This window comes from Suncus etruscus, chromosome 1, assembly GCF_024139225.1.
Source record: "Suncus etruscus isolate mSunEtr1 chromosome 1, mSunEtr1.pri.cur, whole genome shotgun sequence".
Taxonomy (NCBI): Eukaryota; Metazoa; Chordata; class Mammalia; order Eulipotyphla; family Soricidae; genus Suncus; species Suncus etruscus.
In genome coordinates this window covers 139,539,641-139,559,868 of record NC_064848.1, presented here as the reverse complement: position 1 = coordinate 139,559,868, position 20,228 = coordinate 139,539,641, and the positions used below count along the sequence as shown (strand labels likewise).

The following is a 20,228-nucleotide window of genomic DNA, read 5'->3' as shown; positions in this document are numbered from 1 at the left end:
GTGCCAGCTCTCGGGCCCCACATCCATATTTCTTCACATGAATCTAGAAGCTGTTATGATTGGCCTCTGTCTGCTTTTCCTGCTTTCCTGGGCCCCAAATTGTCCCTTCTACTTCAAGTCTACTATTTACCAGACCTTGTTAAGTCTCACCCAGGTTCCTTGGCTGCCTTGGCTATCTAGAGTCATCTCAGAGCCAGCCCTCTGGAAAAAAGATCTTAAGTTCCCTGTCTATGCACATTTTCACCCTTCCTGTCACACTTTACATGCATGTGTTCTTCTCGCCAGTGGTTGGGCAAGGACTGTGTTAGTTTTTCTCAGTAGGTCAGAGACTTACTCCTGGTGGGCACTTAGCAAAGCTTCAGTGGAATAGGTGGTCAGTAAGGCTCAATGGAACCAATGAACAGGCCTCCATGAAGCTTCTGCTTTTGTTCCACTCCCACCGTTTCATCCTGTTTATGTCATTTGAAGAGGGGAAAATAGTCACTTGGTCAGTAGGTCAAGAAACAATCCATCCTCACAGCAAGAATCTGAAGAAAAGAAGGGCACCACCTCTATCAACTCTGTGGTGCTCTGTGGAGAATAGAGCAGCAGTGTTAGGCCTTTGGTCAGGACTAGGAAATTAGGGAACAAGGAATTGGACCCAAAGGGAAAACTGAGAAAGAAATGCATTTTCTACTGTGCCATAGGGATTTCTCATTAGTCTCTGTAAGGGAAAACCAGGGGTGGGCAGGACCCCAAGACTACAGTTGTGCACGCTCTTTCCCCCGATCATTCTCTTTTTGCCACCACACCTGCTCCCTAGAGACACTCTTCTTTGCTTTGTTGGCTTAGGTATGAATAAATCCTCCTTAGCGGTCCAGCAGAGAGGAACTTGGAATTTTTCAAGAGACGCTTTGTTAGGAAACTCTGAAAAAAAAAAGTAAGAAACAGGAGACAGCATATAGAAATCTTAAAAAAACAAACAAACAAACAAACAAAAAAAAACCAGAACATATAGGGGCCGGAGCGAAAGCACAGTGGTAGGGTGTTTACCTTGCATGCGGCTGAACATGGACTGACATTTTTCGATCCCTGGCATCCCATATGGTCCCCCGAGCCAGGAGAGATTTCTGAGCGCATAGCCAGGAGTAACCCAAGTGTCACACGGTGTAGTCCAAAAACCAAAAACAAACAAAAAAATAAAACAGAACATGTAGAAGGAGAAAAGAAAACATCTCAGTCTACTTTTAGTAAAATTCTAATTTTTGCTTTTCTTTCACTTTGCTTCTACCAGGTAGGCACTTGCTTTCTCTGGCTTTCTCATGTGCTTACTTGCTTGGTTTAAATTTTTTTTTTACCCTTTCCTGGGGAACTTATCCTAAAGTTCCCCTTTTAGTGCAAGAACATCTTTTCTCTCTTAAACTCTTCATCTTTGTGTAGGAAGTAGTTGGAACTAGTAGTAGAAATGTTTTCTCATACTGACAACAGTTGCTAATGGGATAGAGAAAAGAGCTGTGCAGCCTTTTAGAATAAAAACTTAAACATACAAACAGACACACACATATGTACACACATCTGAGGATCAGTGTATGTGCTGTTGAGATAGGTGAAAAATACAGACCATATCATGAGGTTCTTTTTGATTTTCTCCCTCCAGTGACTTGACAGTGGTGTTTTGGCCTCCTCCTCCTCCTCCCCTTCCTCCTCCTCCTCTTCTCCTTTCTCCCTTCTCCCTTCTCCTATATCCTGTAGTGTTCAAGGTATATTGTGGGCTATACAATCAGAGATCACTTCTGGTGGGCTTGGGGAAACCATATACTGGAGATTCAATCCAGGTTGACCATGTGCAAGGATAATGAACATCTGGACCAAAGCGGGTAGCATGTTCTGGGTGGCAGTGGTGTGTTGGAGGGGACTCGGGAGAGTGATTGGGCTTATGTTAAAAGTCATTTTTAAGAGTTGTTTTCCTGACTGTGTCATGCTGTGAGATGATTTTTTTTGACAATATAATGTGTTTTGACAGAAACAAGATAACCTTCCTTGCCAAAGAGAAAAGCTGAGAGAAGGAAGTCCTATGTTAAAGGGACAGTAGGACAGAACCAAGTCCTTCCATCTTTACACTTGATGAGATTTTAGCATTTGTTCAGTTTTTCTGTTGCTGTTTTTAGTTTAGTTTAGTTTTAGCATTGGATTATTTTCCTTATGGCCAGCCCTTATCTTGACATGCACCCCACTGACTGTAAATTTCCTTATTTTTTAGTATCTGACCAAAAGGATACCACGGAACCCAAAGTATCAACATGTCAAGTCAAGACTGGATACTGGTGAGTAAAGATGATATTAAAAACCAAAAACAAACCTGCAAAAATAACTAACCTCCTCTTCAAAACCTAACTGACTCTTATTAACAAAAAGCACCTCAATAATGCCTAATATGTCATGAATGATAGCTCAAAGTTTCTTACTATCTTGCCTGGGGTCTTTCTGGGGTTGGGGCTTATCTTTGAAAATTGTAAACATGTCCACTCTCATAATTGTTATAAATTAGTGAAATGTTTTTCAGTAAATTACGAGACTAAGGTTCAATAAAAAGTAAGGGGGGCTGTTCTCCATTTGGAATACCTTAAAGATATTCTTCAAACAGGATGAGGGGGATAGATTATACATGTGCATGTCTGTGGCTTCAGTGTTTGAAGAGTTCCAATTACATGCAAAGTTGCGGATTATGAGACATATAAGGATGAGTGTGAATCGTGATTTTTGCAATCAAAGAGCTTAACTTCAAGTGGAGGCAGATGGACTTAAGTGAGTAACTGAATACCAGACCAAATTAAATTAGTGCAGCATTTCAGGTAAAATGAGATTTGAGAATATGTTACTGCTTATTTTTATGTCCTAAGCATTTTTCAATGCCTTAATAAAGACCACTTCCTAGGTCCCTGGTGGATTCATAATCTTACGGGGTTTTGGTTGTTTATTTGTTTTGTTTAGTTTTTGGTTTTCTGGTTTGGGTTGTTATTATTTTTTTTAACCTATTAAAGCCAGCTGGAGAAAAATCTGTTCTATTACACTTGGGTTTGCTAGCGGATTGTAGCACTGCATGCCTGTAGCAGTCCTGAATTTCCCGCCAGTAATCTCAAGACAACTGAGAAAATAGACTTGGAATACTGACTCTGTTTAAATCTCCTTCGTTTTGTCTTTCTCTCCAGTTCCTTTTAAAAGTGTTATCTGTCATGGTGCATATTTCATCGTATAAAATAGACTAAAATCAGGGACGGGGTAAAAAAAAAAAAAAAGACTAAAATCAAATGCTTCATTGAGCCATATTTTGCAGATCTGCCTTTTCTTGGGGGGCCTTTCAAATATTTCTGTGTTATGCAGACATTTCAACTCACAATTAACCTGTTTGATGGGAGGTAATATATATGAGATAGATAAAGATATTTTTTTTTGAGGAGGAAATTGTGGTACAAGGGTGAAGTGATGTATGTGAGGTTCATACCTCACATAGGAGCTCCTCTCAAAGGAGCTAAAATTGGATTTGTATGCAAGAGGAGGTTCCTAAGATTGGGGAGCACCATTGAAGCCTGTGCTGTTATCCCTCTGAGGCCCTGCTATCCTTGCAGCAGTTCTCAATCTCATTTCTCCCCAGACCCCTTCATCACCTCTAATTTTGCCCCTCTCCTCTTCTATAACTGTTGTCCACCCTTTGGGAACAAACTACTCTTTGATATAAGCACTTAGATGAAAAGTGCCGGTTTCATTTTTTACTTTTCCTCCCCAAGGAGTTCAGATACAGAATGTATTTCTTTTGGAACTGTCATTCCTTCTTAAAACTAAAATTTTAAGAGCTGAGGTTTATTTCAAATAAATTTGTCTCTATTGTCATATTTTCTTTGAAAGTTGAATTGGGCTTTGCAACTGAAAACTTATTTTTCTCATTAGTTCCTAATTTGTCACCAAATTTGACTCAATAAAAATCCCGTTATCTAAAATTAATTTTTAATTGAGATATTTGGTGTTTTGTTTTGTTTTTGTTTTTTAGTTTGGTTTTTGATTTGGGGACCACTCAGTGATGCTCAGTGGTTACTCCTGTCTCTGCACTTAGGAATCACTCCTGGCAGTGTTCAAGAGACCAGATGGGTTACCTGTGATCAAACCCTGGTCGGCAGTATGCAAAGCAACTGCCCTACTTACTGTACTCTCTCTAGTCCTAATTGAGATATTTGTGAATAGAAAGAGCTTGTACCCAGCTCCTCAAAATATGGAATGAGGTATCTTTCTTAAGGGACTTATGCTAGACCACTTCAGTTGGTAGCTCATTTTATTATAAATCACAATGATCTCTCTCCTTTTATATTCTCATTTTTTACACCCATATTTTCCTAAAACTTTCTATTTTTAGGTTATTACAAATTCAAATGAAATGGTACCAGGTTACACAGCGATTCTACCTACCCTTCCTTTATGTATTTCCCTTCGTAACTTCTTACAGACTGGTACATAGCAGCCCAGCCATGAAGTTGATATTGATTCAACCTGGATTACAGAATGTGTCCATTCCACCAACGTCCCTCGTGTTGTAAACCACATCTGCCTTCCTAACCCACACTCCCTCCTGAGCCTTTGGCAGCCACTCATCTCTTTCTCCAGTTGCCATTTTACAAAAACTGTATGCACGGCATCATATGGCGTGCAGTATTTTGAATTGACTTCTTCATGAAACGCTGGTCTTTGGAAAGGTGTCCTGGTGGTTGTGTGTATTTGTGGTTCGTTCCTTTTTTGACATTCCCACGTAATGGTGGAACTACAATTTAACCATTTATTTATTGAAAGACATCTGGATTGTCTCTACTTTTTTACTATACCATATAAAAATGCTATGAAAATTTAGGTATGAATGTGAATATGTCTTCATTTCTCCAGGATAAATGCCCAGAAATGCAATTGATGATTACTTGATAATTGCATTTGCAGTTTATTTTTATGAAACTACTGAACTTTTTTATTGTCTATCTTGGCCACACCCTGCAGTGCTTAGTGTTCTCTTCTGGCTCAAGGATCACTTCTGGTGGAGTTTGGGGGGAGGGGATCATGTCAAGTGTAAAAGATTGAACTCACCCAGGTTGGCTACTTGAAAAGCAGCACCTTCCTTGTACTTTATCTCTGGCCCCAAAACTGCTGAACTCTTCCAATAGTGGCTTCACCATATTCTACATTCTTGCCAACAATGTTCTTCTTCACTGGCATTAGGTGTTGTCACCACGTTTTTATTTTAGTAATATTTAGTAAATATTTTATATTTAGTAACTCTGATGGTATAGCACCACAGTTTTGATTTGCATTTCCCTAATGGTTAATAATGTTAAATGTCTATTTGTGTCTCCCTGTTTGCCATATGTAGCTCCTTTCATGTAGTTCATGTCTTTTACTTATATTCTAAATTTTAATTGTTGTGTTTTCAGTGTTCCTTATATATCTAAATCGCTATTCCTTTGTTTGATACATGGTTTTAAATCATTTTCCCAATTCTTTCATCCTCTTTAACAGGATTTGGATTAGCTTGGTTTAATCTTGGAGAAATTCTTTGTTTTTAGTTTGTCCTTTTATGGATGATATTAAGCCTACGAACTCTGCCTAGTCTATATGCCAAAGATTTTATATCATATCATATTTCTGAAAGTGGCCTCTGACTTAGACCAATATTTTTTGTTATTGATTTTGGGCCACACCCAGCTGTGCATAGGGGAACATCTGGCTCTGCACTCAGGAATCACTCCTGGTGGGCTTGGGGGACCATTTGAAATGCCAGGGACCTAACATGGATCCACCACATGCAAGGCAAACATCTTATCCACCATGCTATTACTCCAGCCCCCTGACTTAAATCAATATTAACATTTGTTTACCGGTATTCTGTTACCCAGCAGTATTTGTGACAAAGGTTACCTTAGATTGAATTGCATGTTCACTTTGGTAAAAAATCAGTTGAGTGTTTTTCTGGAAAGCTGTTTCTGGCTCTCTATTCTGTTCCATTGATCTGTGTGCCCACACTTTTGCCAACTCCACATAGTCTTGATTACTGAAACTATATAGTGAATTGGATATTAAATATGCTTAGACTGATCACTCCCACTTTATTTTTTTTCTCTGCAGAATCATTTTAACTGTTTTAATTTTTTTTGCTTTTTCATTCTTTTAGAATATTATAATTACATTTTTAAATTGCTATGATTTTAACAGATTGCATTAAACCTCTATAAATTTGAGAAAAATTTACATCATTACTATAATATCTTCCAATCCATTAACACTTGTCTTTATGTAGATCTTATTTATAGTCTCTTTCATCAGCATTTTCAGGTATCGGTCTTGTACAAGTTTTGTTAGCTTTATACCTAAGTAGCTGAGTCTCTCAGCAGGAGTGTGGTAATTGGCAATGATATTATATTTTAATTTTGATGTCCATTTTGATGTCCATATATGTAGTAGCATATAGTTTATTATTGTTTATCTTGTGTCCTAGGACTTCACTAAATTAACTTATTATGCACAGGAAAAGTTTTAAAAATAGATTCCTGGGTTTTTCTGAATAGAAAGTTGTGTCATCAGTGAAAAGAAACAGTTTTGGGGCCGGGCGGTGGCGCTGGAGGTAAGGTGCCTGCCTTACCTGCGCTAGCCTAGGAGACGGACCGCGGTTCGATCCCCCGGCGTCCCATATGGTCCCCCAAGCCAGGAGCGACTTCTGAGCGCATAGCCAGGAGTAACCCCTGAGCGTTACCGGGTGTGGCCCAAAAAAAAAAAAAAAAAGAAAAGAAACAGTTTTGTTTCTTTCCAGTTTTTGTTCCTTAAATTTATTTTATTGCTTTACTTTAAATTTATTTTATTGCTTTACTGTAGTGGAAAGAACTTCTAAAAGAACATCTTTATCTTTTTAGATTGAAAGCAATTTAGTCTTTCATCAAATATAATGTTAGTTATGTCAGGTTGAAGAAATTTCCTTTTATTCCTATTTTTCTGATATTTCTGTCATGACTGATAAATTTTATCAAATGCTTTTACTGCATCGCTTGATGGGCAATAATTTTCTTTAGCTTGTTAATGTGATGGGTTAAACTGGTGGATTCTCAAATAGTATACTAGCTGTGTTTCCATGTAATAAGCCCCACTTTGTCATGGTGTATATTCTTGTTATATCTTGCTGAATTATATTATCTCATTAAGATTTTTGTTTTGATATCAATGAGAAATAATGGCTTGTAGTTTATTTTCTGCTGTTTTGCTTAATGAGGAAATTCTAATCTCAAATGAGTTGGGAAGTGTTTCATTTTTTAGAAGGTTCTATCATTAATTCATTTCTAAATATTTAGCAAAACTCAACAACAAAACCATATGAATAACTAGATTTCTCATTTGAGAGCTTTAATTTTTTTTTGTTTTTTGTTTTTTGTTTTTTTTTGGTTTTGGTTTTGGTTTTTGGGTCAGAAAAACCAGTGGCTTACTCAGGGGTTACTTACACTCAGGGGTTACTCCTGGCTCTGTGCACAGAAATCACTCCTGGCAGGCTCGGGGGACCATATGGGGTGCTGGGATTCAAACCACCATTCGTCCTGGATGGGCTATGTGCTAGGTAACACCCTACCACTGTGCTCTCTCTCCAGCCCTGAGAACTTTAAAATTTTGAATTCATTTTTTAAAGTTATAGTGTCTTTTCAGGTTAGAGAGTTACCATTAGCTGTTCTCAAAGATGGATTGGTGGTGATAAATATCCATTTTTTTTTTTTGTCTGCTTCTGTCTTGATTTCCCTTCATTCCTAAAGGGAACTTAGATTGTAGGTATAAAATCATGGGTAAAGAATTTTTTGCTTAAAGCACCTGAAAGATAATTATACCACTTCCTTTTGACCACCATGATTTCTAATGAGAAATCTGATGTCATTGCTAACAATTTCCTCCATATAGGCAGCATGCCTTTTATCTCTTTCAAGATGATTCCCTTTCCCCACCCCCCACTTAGTTTTCAGGACTTTTATTGTGATGCATCATGGTGCATATTTTTTGGACATGTCCCTCATTTTCTTTTTATTCCTTTTTTTGGTTTTTGAGTCACACCCGGCAGCACTCAGGGATTACTCCTGACTTTACGCTTAGAAATCGTTCCTGGCAGGCTCAGGGGACCATGTAGGATGCCGGGATTTGAACCACTGACCTTCTGCATGAAAGGCAAACGCCTTACCTCCATGTTATCTCTCCGGCCCCATGTCCTCATTTTCTATATCTATCTTTAGGCATGTCACTTCCCACATTTGGGGAGATTTGAGCCATTAAACTGGAGCAATATTGCAGCAGGAAGTGTTCTTCCTTTACATGTGGGCTGACCTGGGTTCAACTCCCTAGTAAATGCCCAGCCCATCAAGAGTGGTCCTTGAGAGCAGAGCCAAGAGTCAGCTCTGAGCACTGCTGGGTGTGATTAAAAAATATCTAGGGGGAAAAAAATCTTGGAGTGTTTTTTCTGGGTCTACTTTCTTTTCATTTTCTCTGGAACTTGGATGTCACCTCAGCCTAGCCCAGGGATGGAAATGGAGGCTTTCTTTAGTTGGCAGTGAAGTTAACCAGAGTAAGGGGGACATTACATAACAATTTTTCTCTTCCAGGTTCTTTGTCTATTTCTTTTTTTTATAATAAATTTATTTTTAATTATGAGAACAAAGATGCAAAGAAAGAGGACAAGGTAAAGTTACAGAGGAAGGACAATCACCCTTAGAATTCTCAGAAATCCCCTTGCTGATATTCGAACTTTGAACTTTCAGCCAAAGAACATTAAGAAAAATAAAACAGAACCCTCGTACAATTACTTTGTCCCACAAGTCCCCAGATTGTAATAAATAATAATTCTTAGCAGCATACAAAGTAATCTAAAGCCATAAAGCTTATGTAACTCCTTAAACATTGAAGGCAAAGTACTTTTTTACATTTCCATGCACATGCATATTAGTTTAAGTTAACCTCAAAAGTTTAAGTGGGTTGTTTTTCTTAGGGATTAGAGTCAAAGAAGCACAGTAAAAACGGTGTTAGAGTGGCAATGTTTGCATAGGCCCACTAAAATATGAGGGACATGGAAAGGAAAAGCCTTGGCCTAAATACAAGGAGACCCTACCCCTGAAGTTTCCTGGCATAAGACCAACTCTAGGCTCCAGGCAAACTAGTTTGTCCAATCCAAGTCATTGGCTGTAGTGCCATTAAACTTTTACTTTTCACACAGTCTCTGTTGTTGGTATCATGTTTCTGTATTAAAGATCCTGGAATCTACATATCCTAAATTAAAGTCAGGATGGTGTAGAGCGTCCTCTAGTTTCACCTCACAATAAAAGGGCAATGCAGAGAGCTCTGTCCTGTAAGCAGGTCGTTGTTGTCAAGTCTTCCTAGTGTTGAGGGAAGTCTCTTTTGAGCAGGTCAATGTCAGAGCAGTGGTAAGGTCTTCCTTGGTAGAGGATTGCTTCCAGATGATGTTATAAATGACCTCGGATGTTTTGTAGTTAGCTTCCCTGGTTCAGGGGTGAATGGAGAATGCCCATTCTTCTAAGGCCTGTGCCAGGTTATTATGTCAGTATTCAGGGTGTAAGGACCCATTGCTCTACAATATTTCTGTGTTCCTACCTTTATTAGATAAGAACTTATTTGTATGTATAGTATTTTCCCATTTTAATGTGCCTATGCAAACAAGGAGCAATGCCACATGGCATTATAGGCCCATATGGGGGCTGCAAGAACAAGTCCAAAAATCCCCATGACATGGTTAAACATAAGCATTACACTGAGAGATTCCTTCACCGAATATTCCTTATTGAACAGCTCACAGAGAGAAGAAAAGAATAAAAGTGGGGAAAATCTTCACTGTATAAAGGGAATATTTAGTAAGAGTTATAGCTGTCAAAGAAAACAGACATAAGGAAAGGGGAAGCCGCTGACCTCTGCTGGAACTCAGATGCCAGCACCCCTCTCTGCCTGTCTTCTGTGCTGTGCTCCATTTTCGACCTGATTTCATCCTGTGTGTGGCTCATCTGCAGATGGCTCGCCTTCCCTGGAGCCTTCCCTGGAGGTGAGTTTACAAGCCCAGAAATGGTGGAGCCAGAGGAGCACTGCCGCTCCGCTTCGCTTCCCAGCCATGCACATCACTTAGCCAATGAATACAAATACAACATGTAGAAAATCCCACAATACAAGTGTGACAATGGGGAAACAACGCAGGCCAGCACCAGACATAGAGAATGACGATGGCAACTCTGATGACTTGAACATGACCAACCAACTAGTCAGTCTCTCAGATAAGGAGTTTAAGAGTCATAATATGGAAGATGTTCAAAGAACTCCAAGAAAGTATAGAAGAGAACACTAATAAGAATCAAGAGAATTTGAAGATAGAAATCAGAAAACTCCAAACTGAAATTTCAGGTCAAATAACAGGTCTGAAAAACTCAGTAGATGAATTGAAGAAAAACATGGTTGAGCTTTCCCATGGGTTAACAGCAGCTGAGGATAGAATTAGTACACTGGAAGATGAGGTGAATAACAATTCCATACAGCAGAAGAAATTAGAAAAAAGCCTTAAAGCAAATGATCAAACAATGGAAAAATTACTCAAAGAATGGAAACAGATGAAAATATAAGTCTATGATAAGCTCAACAGAAACAACTTAAGAATCATTGGAGTCCCAGAGACCCAGGAAGAAAATCTCCAGGAAGAATCAACGGTCAAGAACATCATTAAAGAGAAACTACCAGAGCTAATGAATACATGTGATCAAATCCTGCATGCCCAAAGAGTGCCAACTAAAAGAGACCCCAGAAAAAGTACCCCAAGACACATCCTAGTCACAATGACGAATCCCACAGATAGAGACAGAATTCTGAAAGCAGCAAGATCGAAAAGAGAAATTACATCCTTGAGATTTACAGACCTGTCACTGGAAACACTCAAGGCCAGAAGGCAGTGGTGGGACATAGAGACAAAACTCAATGAAATAAATGTTTCGCCTAGAATACAACACCCAGCAAAACTCACTTTCAGGTTTGAAGGAACAAAACATGGTTTCACAGACAAACAACAGCTCAGAAACTTTACAGACTCAAAACCATTCTTAAAAGAAAAACTGAACGGCCTACTTTAAAGACAAGACTGACCAACAGACACAACAAACTTTGATATAAAGATGGCACTAACTCCCAGGACAATTCTTTCTCTCAATATCAATGGACTAAATGCACCAGTTAAGAGACACAGAGTGGCTAAATGGATCAAAATCTCAATCCAACCTTCTGCTGCCTACAAGAAACGCACCTGAATAGTCAGAACAAACATAGACTCAAAATAAAAGGCTGGAGGAAAATCATCTAAGCAAACAACACCCATAAAAAAACTGGAGTGGCCATACTAATATCAGATGATGCAAACTTTATACTTAGGAAAGTTGTAAGGGACAAAGATGGACATTTTGTATTAATCAAGGGATATGTACAGCAGGAAGAAATCACTCTCCTAAACATATATGCACCGAATGAGGGGCCAGCAAAATATTTAATAAAATTGTTGACAAATCTGAAAAATAATATCAATAACGACACAATAATTGTGGGAGACCTTAACACGGCATTGTCAACACTTGACAGGTCAACCAGACTAAAACCCAACAAGAATATACTAGACCTGAAAAGAGAAATGGAAGAAAGAGGCCTAGTAGATATATACAGGACACTCCACCCTCAGAAGCCTGGATGCACATTCTTCTCTAATGAACATGGGACATTCTCCAGGATAGACTACATGCTAGCACACAAAATATACCTCCATAATATCAAGAGGATAGAAATTTTGCAGGCTACCTTCGCTGACCACAAGGCTCTGAAATTATATGTGAACTACAAAGCGACACAGAAGAAAAACTTTAATACCTGGAAGTTAAACAGCCTAATACTGAATAACCAGTGGGTCTGAGATGAAATCAAAACCTTCCTAGAAACAAATGACAATGGAGACACAAACTATCAGAACGTATGGGACACAGCAAAAGCGATACAGAGAGGAAAATTCATAGCTTTGCAAGCACACATCAGGAAAGAAGAAGGGGCATACCTGAATAGCTTAATGACGCAGCTCATAGAATTAGAAAATACTCAACAAAAGGACCCAAAAATAGGGAGACAAAAGGAAATAACAAAGCTGAGAGCAGAAATCAATGAAGTAGAAACCCGAAAAACAATCCAAAAGATCAACAAAAGCAGAAGTTGGTTCTTTGAAAAAATAAACAAGATTGATAGACCACTGGCAAAACTAACAAAGAAAGAGAGAAAGAGAAACTTGATAACTCGTATTAGGAATGAAAAAGGAGAGATCACTACTGATATGGTAGAGATCCAAAGGGTAATCAGAAACTACTTTGAGAAACTCTACGCCACTAAAAATGAGAACCTGGAAGAAATGGATAAATTTTTGGACTCTTATAATCTTCCATGGTTGAATGAAGACGGTGTAGCATATCTAAACACCCCCATCACTATTGAGGAAATTAAGACAGTAATCAAATGTCTGCCCAAAAACAAAAGTCCAGGCCCAGATGGATTTACTAATGAATTCTTTCAAACCTTTCAAGAGGAATTTCTACCAATCCTGGCAAGACTCTTTCATGAGATCGAAAAAACAGGAACACTTCCAAATAGCTTTTATGAAGCCAACATCACCTTGATACCTAAACCAGACAGAGATGCTATGAAAAAAAGAAAATTACAGACCAATATCGCTGATGAATACAGATGCAAAGATCCTCAACAAAATTCTTTCAAATAGGATTCAATGCCTCATTAAGAAGATCATCCACTATGATCAAGTAGGTTTCATCCCAGGAATGCAAGGCTGGTTTAACATCTGTAAATCTATCAACATAATACACAACATCAATAACAAGAAAGATAGAAATCACATGATCATATCAATAGACGCAGAGAAAGCATTTGATAAGGTCCAACACCAATTCTTAATCAAAACTCTCAGCAAGATGGGAATGGAAGGAACCTTTCTCAATATAGTTAAGGCCATCTACCACAATCCAGAGGCAAATATTGTCCTCAATGGAGAAAAACTGAAAGCCTTTCCTCTAAATTCTGGCACAAGACAAGGCTGTCCTCTCTCACCACTCCTATTCAACATAGCACTGGAAGTACTCGCTATAGTGATTGGGCAAGAAAAAGATATCAAGGGAATCCAGATAGGAAAGGAAGGAGTCAAGCTCTCACTGTTTGCAGATGACATGAAACTCTACATAGAAAACCCTAAAGACTCTACCAAAAAGCTTCTAGAAACAATAGACTCATATAGCAAGGTGGCAGGCTACAAAATTAACACACAAAAATCAATGGCCTTTCAATACACCAATAGTAATAAGGAAGAAATGGACGTTAAGAAAACAACCCCATTCACAATAGTGCCACACAAACTCAAATATCTTGGAATCAAATTGATTAAAAATGTGAAGGACCTATACAAAGAAAACTATAAAACTCTGCTCCAAGAAATAAGAGAGGACACGCGGAAATGGAAACGCATACCCTGCTCATGGATGGCAGGATTAACATCATCAAAATGGCAATACACCCCAAGGCATTATACAGATTTAATGTGATCCCTCTAAAGATACCCATGACATTCTTCAAAGAAGTGGATCAGGCAATTTTGAAATTCTTTTGGAACAATAAACACCCTAGAATAGCTAAAGCAATCATTGGGGAAAAGAATATGGGAAAAATTACTTTCCCCAACTTTAAACTTTACTACAAAGCAATAGTTATCAAAACTGCATGGTATTGGAATAAGGACAGGCCCTCAGATCAGTGGAATAGGCTTGAATACTCAGAGAATGTTCCCCAGACATACCATCACCTAATTTTTGATAAAGGAGCAAGAAATCCTAAATGGAGCAAAGAAAGCCTCTTCAACAAGTGGTATTGGCCCAACTGGCTAGCCACTGCAAAAAAATTGAACTTAGACCCCCAGCTAACATCATGTACGAAGGTAAAATCCAAATGGATTAAAGACCTCAATATCAGACCCGAAACCATAAGATATATAGAACAACACATAGGCAAAACACTCCAGGACATTGAGACTACAGGCATATTCAAGGAGGAAACTGCACTCTCCAAGCAAGTGAAAGCAGAGATTAACAGATGGGAATATATTAAGCTGAGAAGCTTCTGCACCTCAAAGGAAATAGTGCCCAGGATACAAGAGCCCCCCACTGAGTGGGAGAAACTATTCACCCAATACCCATCAGACAAGGGGCTAATCTTCAAAATATACAAGGCACTGACAGAAATTTACAAGAAAAAAACATCTAATCCCATCAAAAAATGGGGAGAAGAAATGGACAGACACTTTGACAAAGAAGAAATACAAATGGCCAAAAGACACATGAAAAAATGCTCCACATCACTAATCATCAGGGAGATGCAAATCAAAACAACTATGAGGTACCACCTCACACCCCAGAGAATGGCACACATCACAAAGAATGAGAATAAACAGTGTTGGCAGGGATGTGGAGAGAAAGGAACTCTTATCCACTGCTGGTTGGAATGCCGTCTAGTTCAACCTTTATGGAAAGCAATATGGAGATTCCTCTGAAAACTGGCAATCGAGCTCCCATACGACCCAGCTGTACCACTCCTAAGAATATACCCTAGGAACACAAAAATACAATACAAAACCCCTTCCTTACACCTACATTCATTGCAGCACTATTTACCATAGCAAGACTCTGGAAACAACCAAGATGCCCTTCAACATATGAATGGCTAAAGAAACTGTGGTACATATACACAATGGAATATTATGCAGCTGTCAGGAGAGATGAAGTCATGAAATTTTCCTATACATGGATGTACATGGAATCTATTATGCTGAGTGAAATAAGTCAGAGAGAGAGAGAGAGAAAAATGCAGAATGGTCTCACTCATCTATGGGTTTTAAGAAAAATGAAAGACATTCTTGCAGTAATAATTTTCAGACACAAAAGAGAAAAGAGTTGGAAGTTCCAGCTCACCTCAGGAAGCTCACCACAAAGAGTGATGAGTTGAGTTAGAGAAATAACTACATTTTAAACTGTCCTAATAATGAGAATGTATGAGGGAAATGGAAAGCCTGTCTAGAGTACAGGCGGAGGTCAGGTGGGGAGGAGGGAGATTTGGGACATTGGTGATGGGAACATTGCACTGGTGATGGGTGGTGTTCTTTACATGACTGAAACCCAAACACAAACATGTATGTAATCAAGGTGTTTAAATAATATATATATATATATATATATATATATATATATATATATATATATATAAAAGAAAACAACCCCATTCACAATAGTGCCACACAAACTCAAATATCTTGGAATCAACTTGATTAAAAATGTGAAGGACCTATACAAAGAAAACTGCTCCAAGAAATAAGAGAGGACATGCGGAAATGGAAGCACATACCCTGCTCATAGATTGGCAGGATTAACATCATTAAAATGGCAATACTCCCCAAAGCATTGTACAGATTTAATGTGATCCCTCTAAAGATACCCATGACATTCTTCAAAGAAGTGGATCAGGCACTTTTGAAATTCATATGGAACAATAAACACCCTAGAATAGCTAAAGCAATCATTGGGAAAAAGAATATGGGAGTAATTACTTTCCCCAACTTTAAACTGTACTACAAAGCAATAGTTATCATACCAGCATGGTATTGGAATAAAGACAGGCCCTCAGATCAGTATTCAGGTTTGAATACTCAGAGAATGTTCTCCAGACATACCATCACCTAATTTTTGATAAAGGAGCAAGAAATCCTAAATGGAGCAAAGAAAGCCTCTTCAACAAGTGGTGTTGGCACAACTGGCTAGGCACTTGCAAAAAATTAAACTTAGACCCCAACTAACATCATGTACGAAGGTAAAATCCAAATGGATGAAAGACCTCGATATCAGACCCGAAACCATAAGATACATAGAACAACACGTAGGTAAAACACTCCAGGATATTTAGGCTAAAAGCATCTTCAAAGAGGAAACTGCACTCTCCAAGCAAGTGAAAGCAGCTTCTGCACCTCAAAAGAAATAGCACCCAGGATACAAGAGCCCCCCACTGAGTGGGAGAAACTATTCACCCAATACCCATCAGATAAGGGGCTAATCTTCAAAATATACAAGGCACTGACAGAAATTTACAAGAAAAAAAAAATCTAATCCCATCAAAAAATGGGGAGAAGAAATGGACAGACACTTTGACAAAGAAGAAATACAAATGGCCAAAAGACACATGAAAAAATGCTCCACATCACTAATCATCAGGGAGATGCAAATCAAAACAACTATGAGTTAACACCTAATACCCCAGAAATTGGCACACATCACAAAGAATGAGAACAAGCAGTGTTGGCGGGGATGTGGAGAGAAAGGAACTCTTATCCACTGCTGGTGGGAATGCCGTCTAGTTCAACCTTTATGGAAAGCAATATGGAGATTCCTCAAAAAACTGGAAATCGAGCTCCCATATGACCCAGCTATACCACTCCTAGGAATATACCCTAGGAACGCAAAAATACAACACAAAAACCTCTTCCTTACACCTATATTCATTGCAGCACTATTTACCATAGCAAGACTTTGGAAACAGCCAAGATACCCTTCAAAAGTGGCCAAAGAAACTGTGGTACATATACACAATGGAATATTATGCAGCTGTCAGGAGAGATGAAGTCATGAAATTTTCCTATACATGGATGTACATGGAATCTATTATGCTGAGTGAAATAAGTCAGAGAGAGAGAGAGAGAAACGCAGAATGGTCTCACTCATCTATGGGTTTTAAGAAAAATGAAAAACATTCTTTGCAATAATAACTTTCAGACACAAAAGAGAAAAGAGCTGGAAGTTCCAGCTCACCTCATGAAGCTCACCACAAACAGGGATGAGTTTAGTTAGAGAAATAACTACGTTTTGAACTATCCTAATAATGAGAATGTACGAGGGAAATAGAAAGCCTGTCTAGAGTACAGGCAGGGGTTGGGTGGGGAGGAGGGAGATTTGGGACATTGGTGATGGGAATGTTGCACTGGTGATGGGTGGTGTTCTTTACATGACTGAAACCCAAACACAATCATGTATGTAATAAAGCTGTTTAAATAAAAAAAAATTAAAAAAATAGACATAAAATATTCAAAAGCCATATGTGTCCATTTTAAGTCTTTTAAAATAGTTGGGGGTTGTTAAATCCAGTGCACCACTTTGGTTGTGATTAGGACAGTGAAGTACTGAAGTTAAAAAGGATAAATGGCGTGTACTGATGGTTGGGGGTGATAGAGTTAAGGAGTTAAAATGAGCTTTACAGGGGTGTGCGAAAGGGCAGAATACCAGATGGATATTCTACATACACACAACATAACTTAAGGATAGGATATACTATAAATATATACCGTACGTACGTGGGCTATCACCCCCACGCGGTTTTAAATATGTAGACTGGTAAGAAATTGCCAGATACTACCTTAGTAAAAATGAGCAGCTCTAAGCACCCTCAATTTGGACCCACCTTTTCTGGCTGCCTGGTCTGCCACTCCAGGAAGGCCTGGAGGCCCGGGGGGCAGAAGAGGGTACTGCTGGGGGCCTACCAAGGTTCCCAGCACGCCCAAGCTAGGGAGAAAAAAGCGTTCAACCCGGGGTCTCCCCAGACCCCATGCCGGCTAGATCTAGCCTCCAGATCAAAGAAAGAATTCGGTAGAGAACCGGAAGCCAGGATCTACCCGCCCTCCTCCCTGTCCCCTCCCCCATCCTCCCTGTGCCCTCCCCCCCTCTACTGGGGGAAGGGCATTGAAAGCTTGGGACCCCATCCAGGAGGGACCACCAGACACCCACCTTGTCTGGCCGCCTGGGCTGCCACCCCAGGAAAGCCTGGAGGCCGGGGGGCAGGAGAGGGGACGGCTGTGGGCCTACCAAGGCTCCTAGCACGCCCAAGCTAGGGAGAAAGCGTTAGACCTGGGGTCTCCCCAGACCCCATGCCGGCTAGATCTAGCCTCCAGATCAGAGAAAAGCGTTCTTTGTCTATTTCTAAGTCAATGGCTGGTCTAACTCCAATTAGAGGGGTAGCAGAACCTGCAAAAGACAAACAGAGACCATCCAAAACCACAGACAACTTGTCCATCATGCCTTCCTCATCATCACCGCTCCCCTCTGTGGCCTGTCTTCTATTCACCTCTCAGAATCTCCGCTCTTGACTATATACTACGTAATGCCCAATGCTTTTATTTTTATTTTTAAATCCAGTCTCTTTCTAATGGATATGATTTTTTAAAAAATAAATTAAGATATAATTTAAATACTATAGAGTTCATGCTCAAGTTCAGACCCAGTCACAGGATGTGCAATCATCACTGCCGTCTAATGCATTTTTGCCAGTAAAAAGGCCTGAGCCTGGTGACTTGCTTCGCATTCCTCTTCACGCCCTTTCTAGAAAAATGGGTTTTAACCTTATGATTTTCTAATCTCTTTTCCTGAGTTCTGGGGTCTGCCCATTCTGAACATTTCATGTCAGTGACCTGCACCTAGCTTTTTCCTCATGCTCCACTTATCTAGATCTAGGTCGAGGACCACTGCTTTTGTTCCTTTTTATTGCCAAATAATGTTCCAATGCATGGATTCTCCTTGTCTTGTTTATGCCATGCACTTATGAGCCTGTGGTGGTTTGATTTGTTTACTTTGGGGGACTCAGATGCTGCTGTAAAAATGAGTGGACATGTTTTCAGGGCTGAGCACATGTTTTTGATTTTTCTTAGTTGTGAACCTTGAGGTTGAATCGTTGGTCTTACAGTAACTCCCTGTTTAATTCTTTGAGGCGCTGCCAGCCAGTTTCCCAGAGCAACGTTGCTGCTTCCCGGCCCCAGCGGCAGTGTGGGAGGTTTTCTCAACCACCGCAGCAGAGCTGGCTCCTGTCCCTCGTTTTCTTTACAGCCACACTTGTGGGTGTGAAATGGTATCTCCTTGTGGTTTTGATTTGCATTTTCCTAATGACTAATGAGGTCGAGCACCTTTGTGTATGGGAAAATAGCTACTCCGATCAGTGGTGGCCCATTTGAAAAATGATTATTGCTGAGTTATGAGTTCTTCTTTCATATGCTCTGGATACAAGGCCCTCAGCCAGAAATATATGCGCTTGAATATTTTCTTCCATTTTGTATACTAGCCAAGGGTTTGGGTGGGTTATACTTAGCTGAAGAGAAATGTATTTTTACCTCCTCTTTCTAGATAGGATTCTCCCAAACTAGTTTCAGGGTCACTCTTGGCTGGCTAAATGGAGCTCCATTGCTTCAAACCCAGAGTATGTCAAGTCACTATGGGAGAGAAATCATTAGTTTGTTGTTGTCCAAAATTTAGAAACTACAGTCACCTCAAATTAACATTTAACATTTTCCCTTTGCCTTTGCACCTTCCCTCCTCTTCTGGACAGAGCAAGTTTTCCCACCTGTGTGTCTGTGGTTTAAGGATCAAGCTAGAGATCTCTTCGGCCCTCTTGAGTAATTAGCATGGCCTGGCACAGCCCCCTCTACCATGTTTGTTTAAATATCATAATTTTAGGAGTGTCACAAGGGGGAAGGGTGAGGCCTGGTTAACAAAACACAGAAGCAATCCTATTGCCTGTGTCAGAGAGGGGCTATTTCTAAACTACAGCTGTAGTCAGAGAAGTACAACTAAAGCAAGGGCAGGAATGAGCATTTCCCATTTTCTAGGCGAAACAGATGTATCTTAAATCTTTTCTTACCATACAATGAGCAACTCAAGTTAGCTATAAGACATCAAGACTTTCATGGATCTTTCTTTTTTTGTTTTTGTTTTTGGGCCATCCCCGGCAGTGCTCAGGGGTTACTCCTGGCTATCTGCTCAGAAATTGCTCCTGGCAGGCATGGGGGACCATATGGGATGCCGGGATTCAAACCAACCACCTTAGGTTCTGGGTCGGCTGCTTGCAAGGCAAATGCTGCTGTGCTCTCAGCCCTGGATCTCCTATCTTAACCCCCAAACCTGCTCTCCTGAGTTCTTTCAAGACTGCTCTCTTTTTCCAGGCAAAGAAGATATTTTTATTTTTACTACTTCTGACTTGATTTCTTTCATAAACTCAGACACCCATGGATAGCCATGACAAGCAGCACAAATTATTTTGAACTT

At 39.6% G+C, this 20,228-nt stretch overlaps 1 protein-coding gene across 1 annotated transcript in view; it reads left to right on the top strand.

Annotated features, from left to right (window-relative positions):
- Nucleotides 1-20,228, top strand: part of CEP41 (centrosomal protein 41) — a 54,806-nt gene that overhangs the window by 6,972 nt on the left and 27,606 nt on the right. Inside the window, exon 2 of the mRNA XM_049775073.1 lies at nucleotides 2,240-2,303. Coding sequence (XP_049631030.1) covers nucleotides 2,240-2,303 — 64 coding nt within the window. The remainder of the gene's footprint in view (nucleotides 1-2,239; nucleotides 2,304-20,228) is intronic.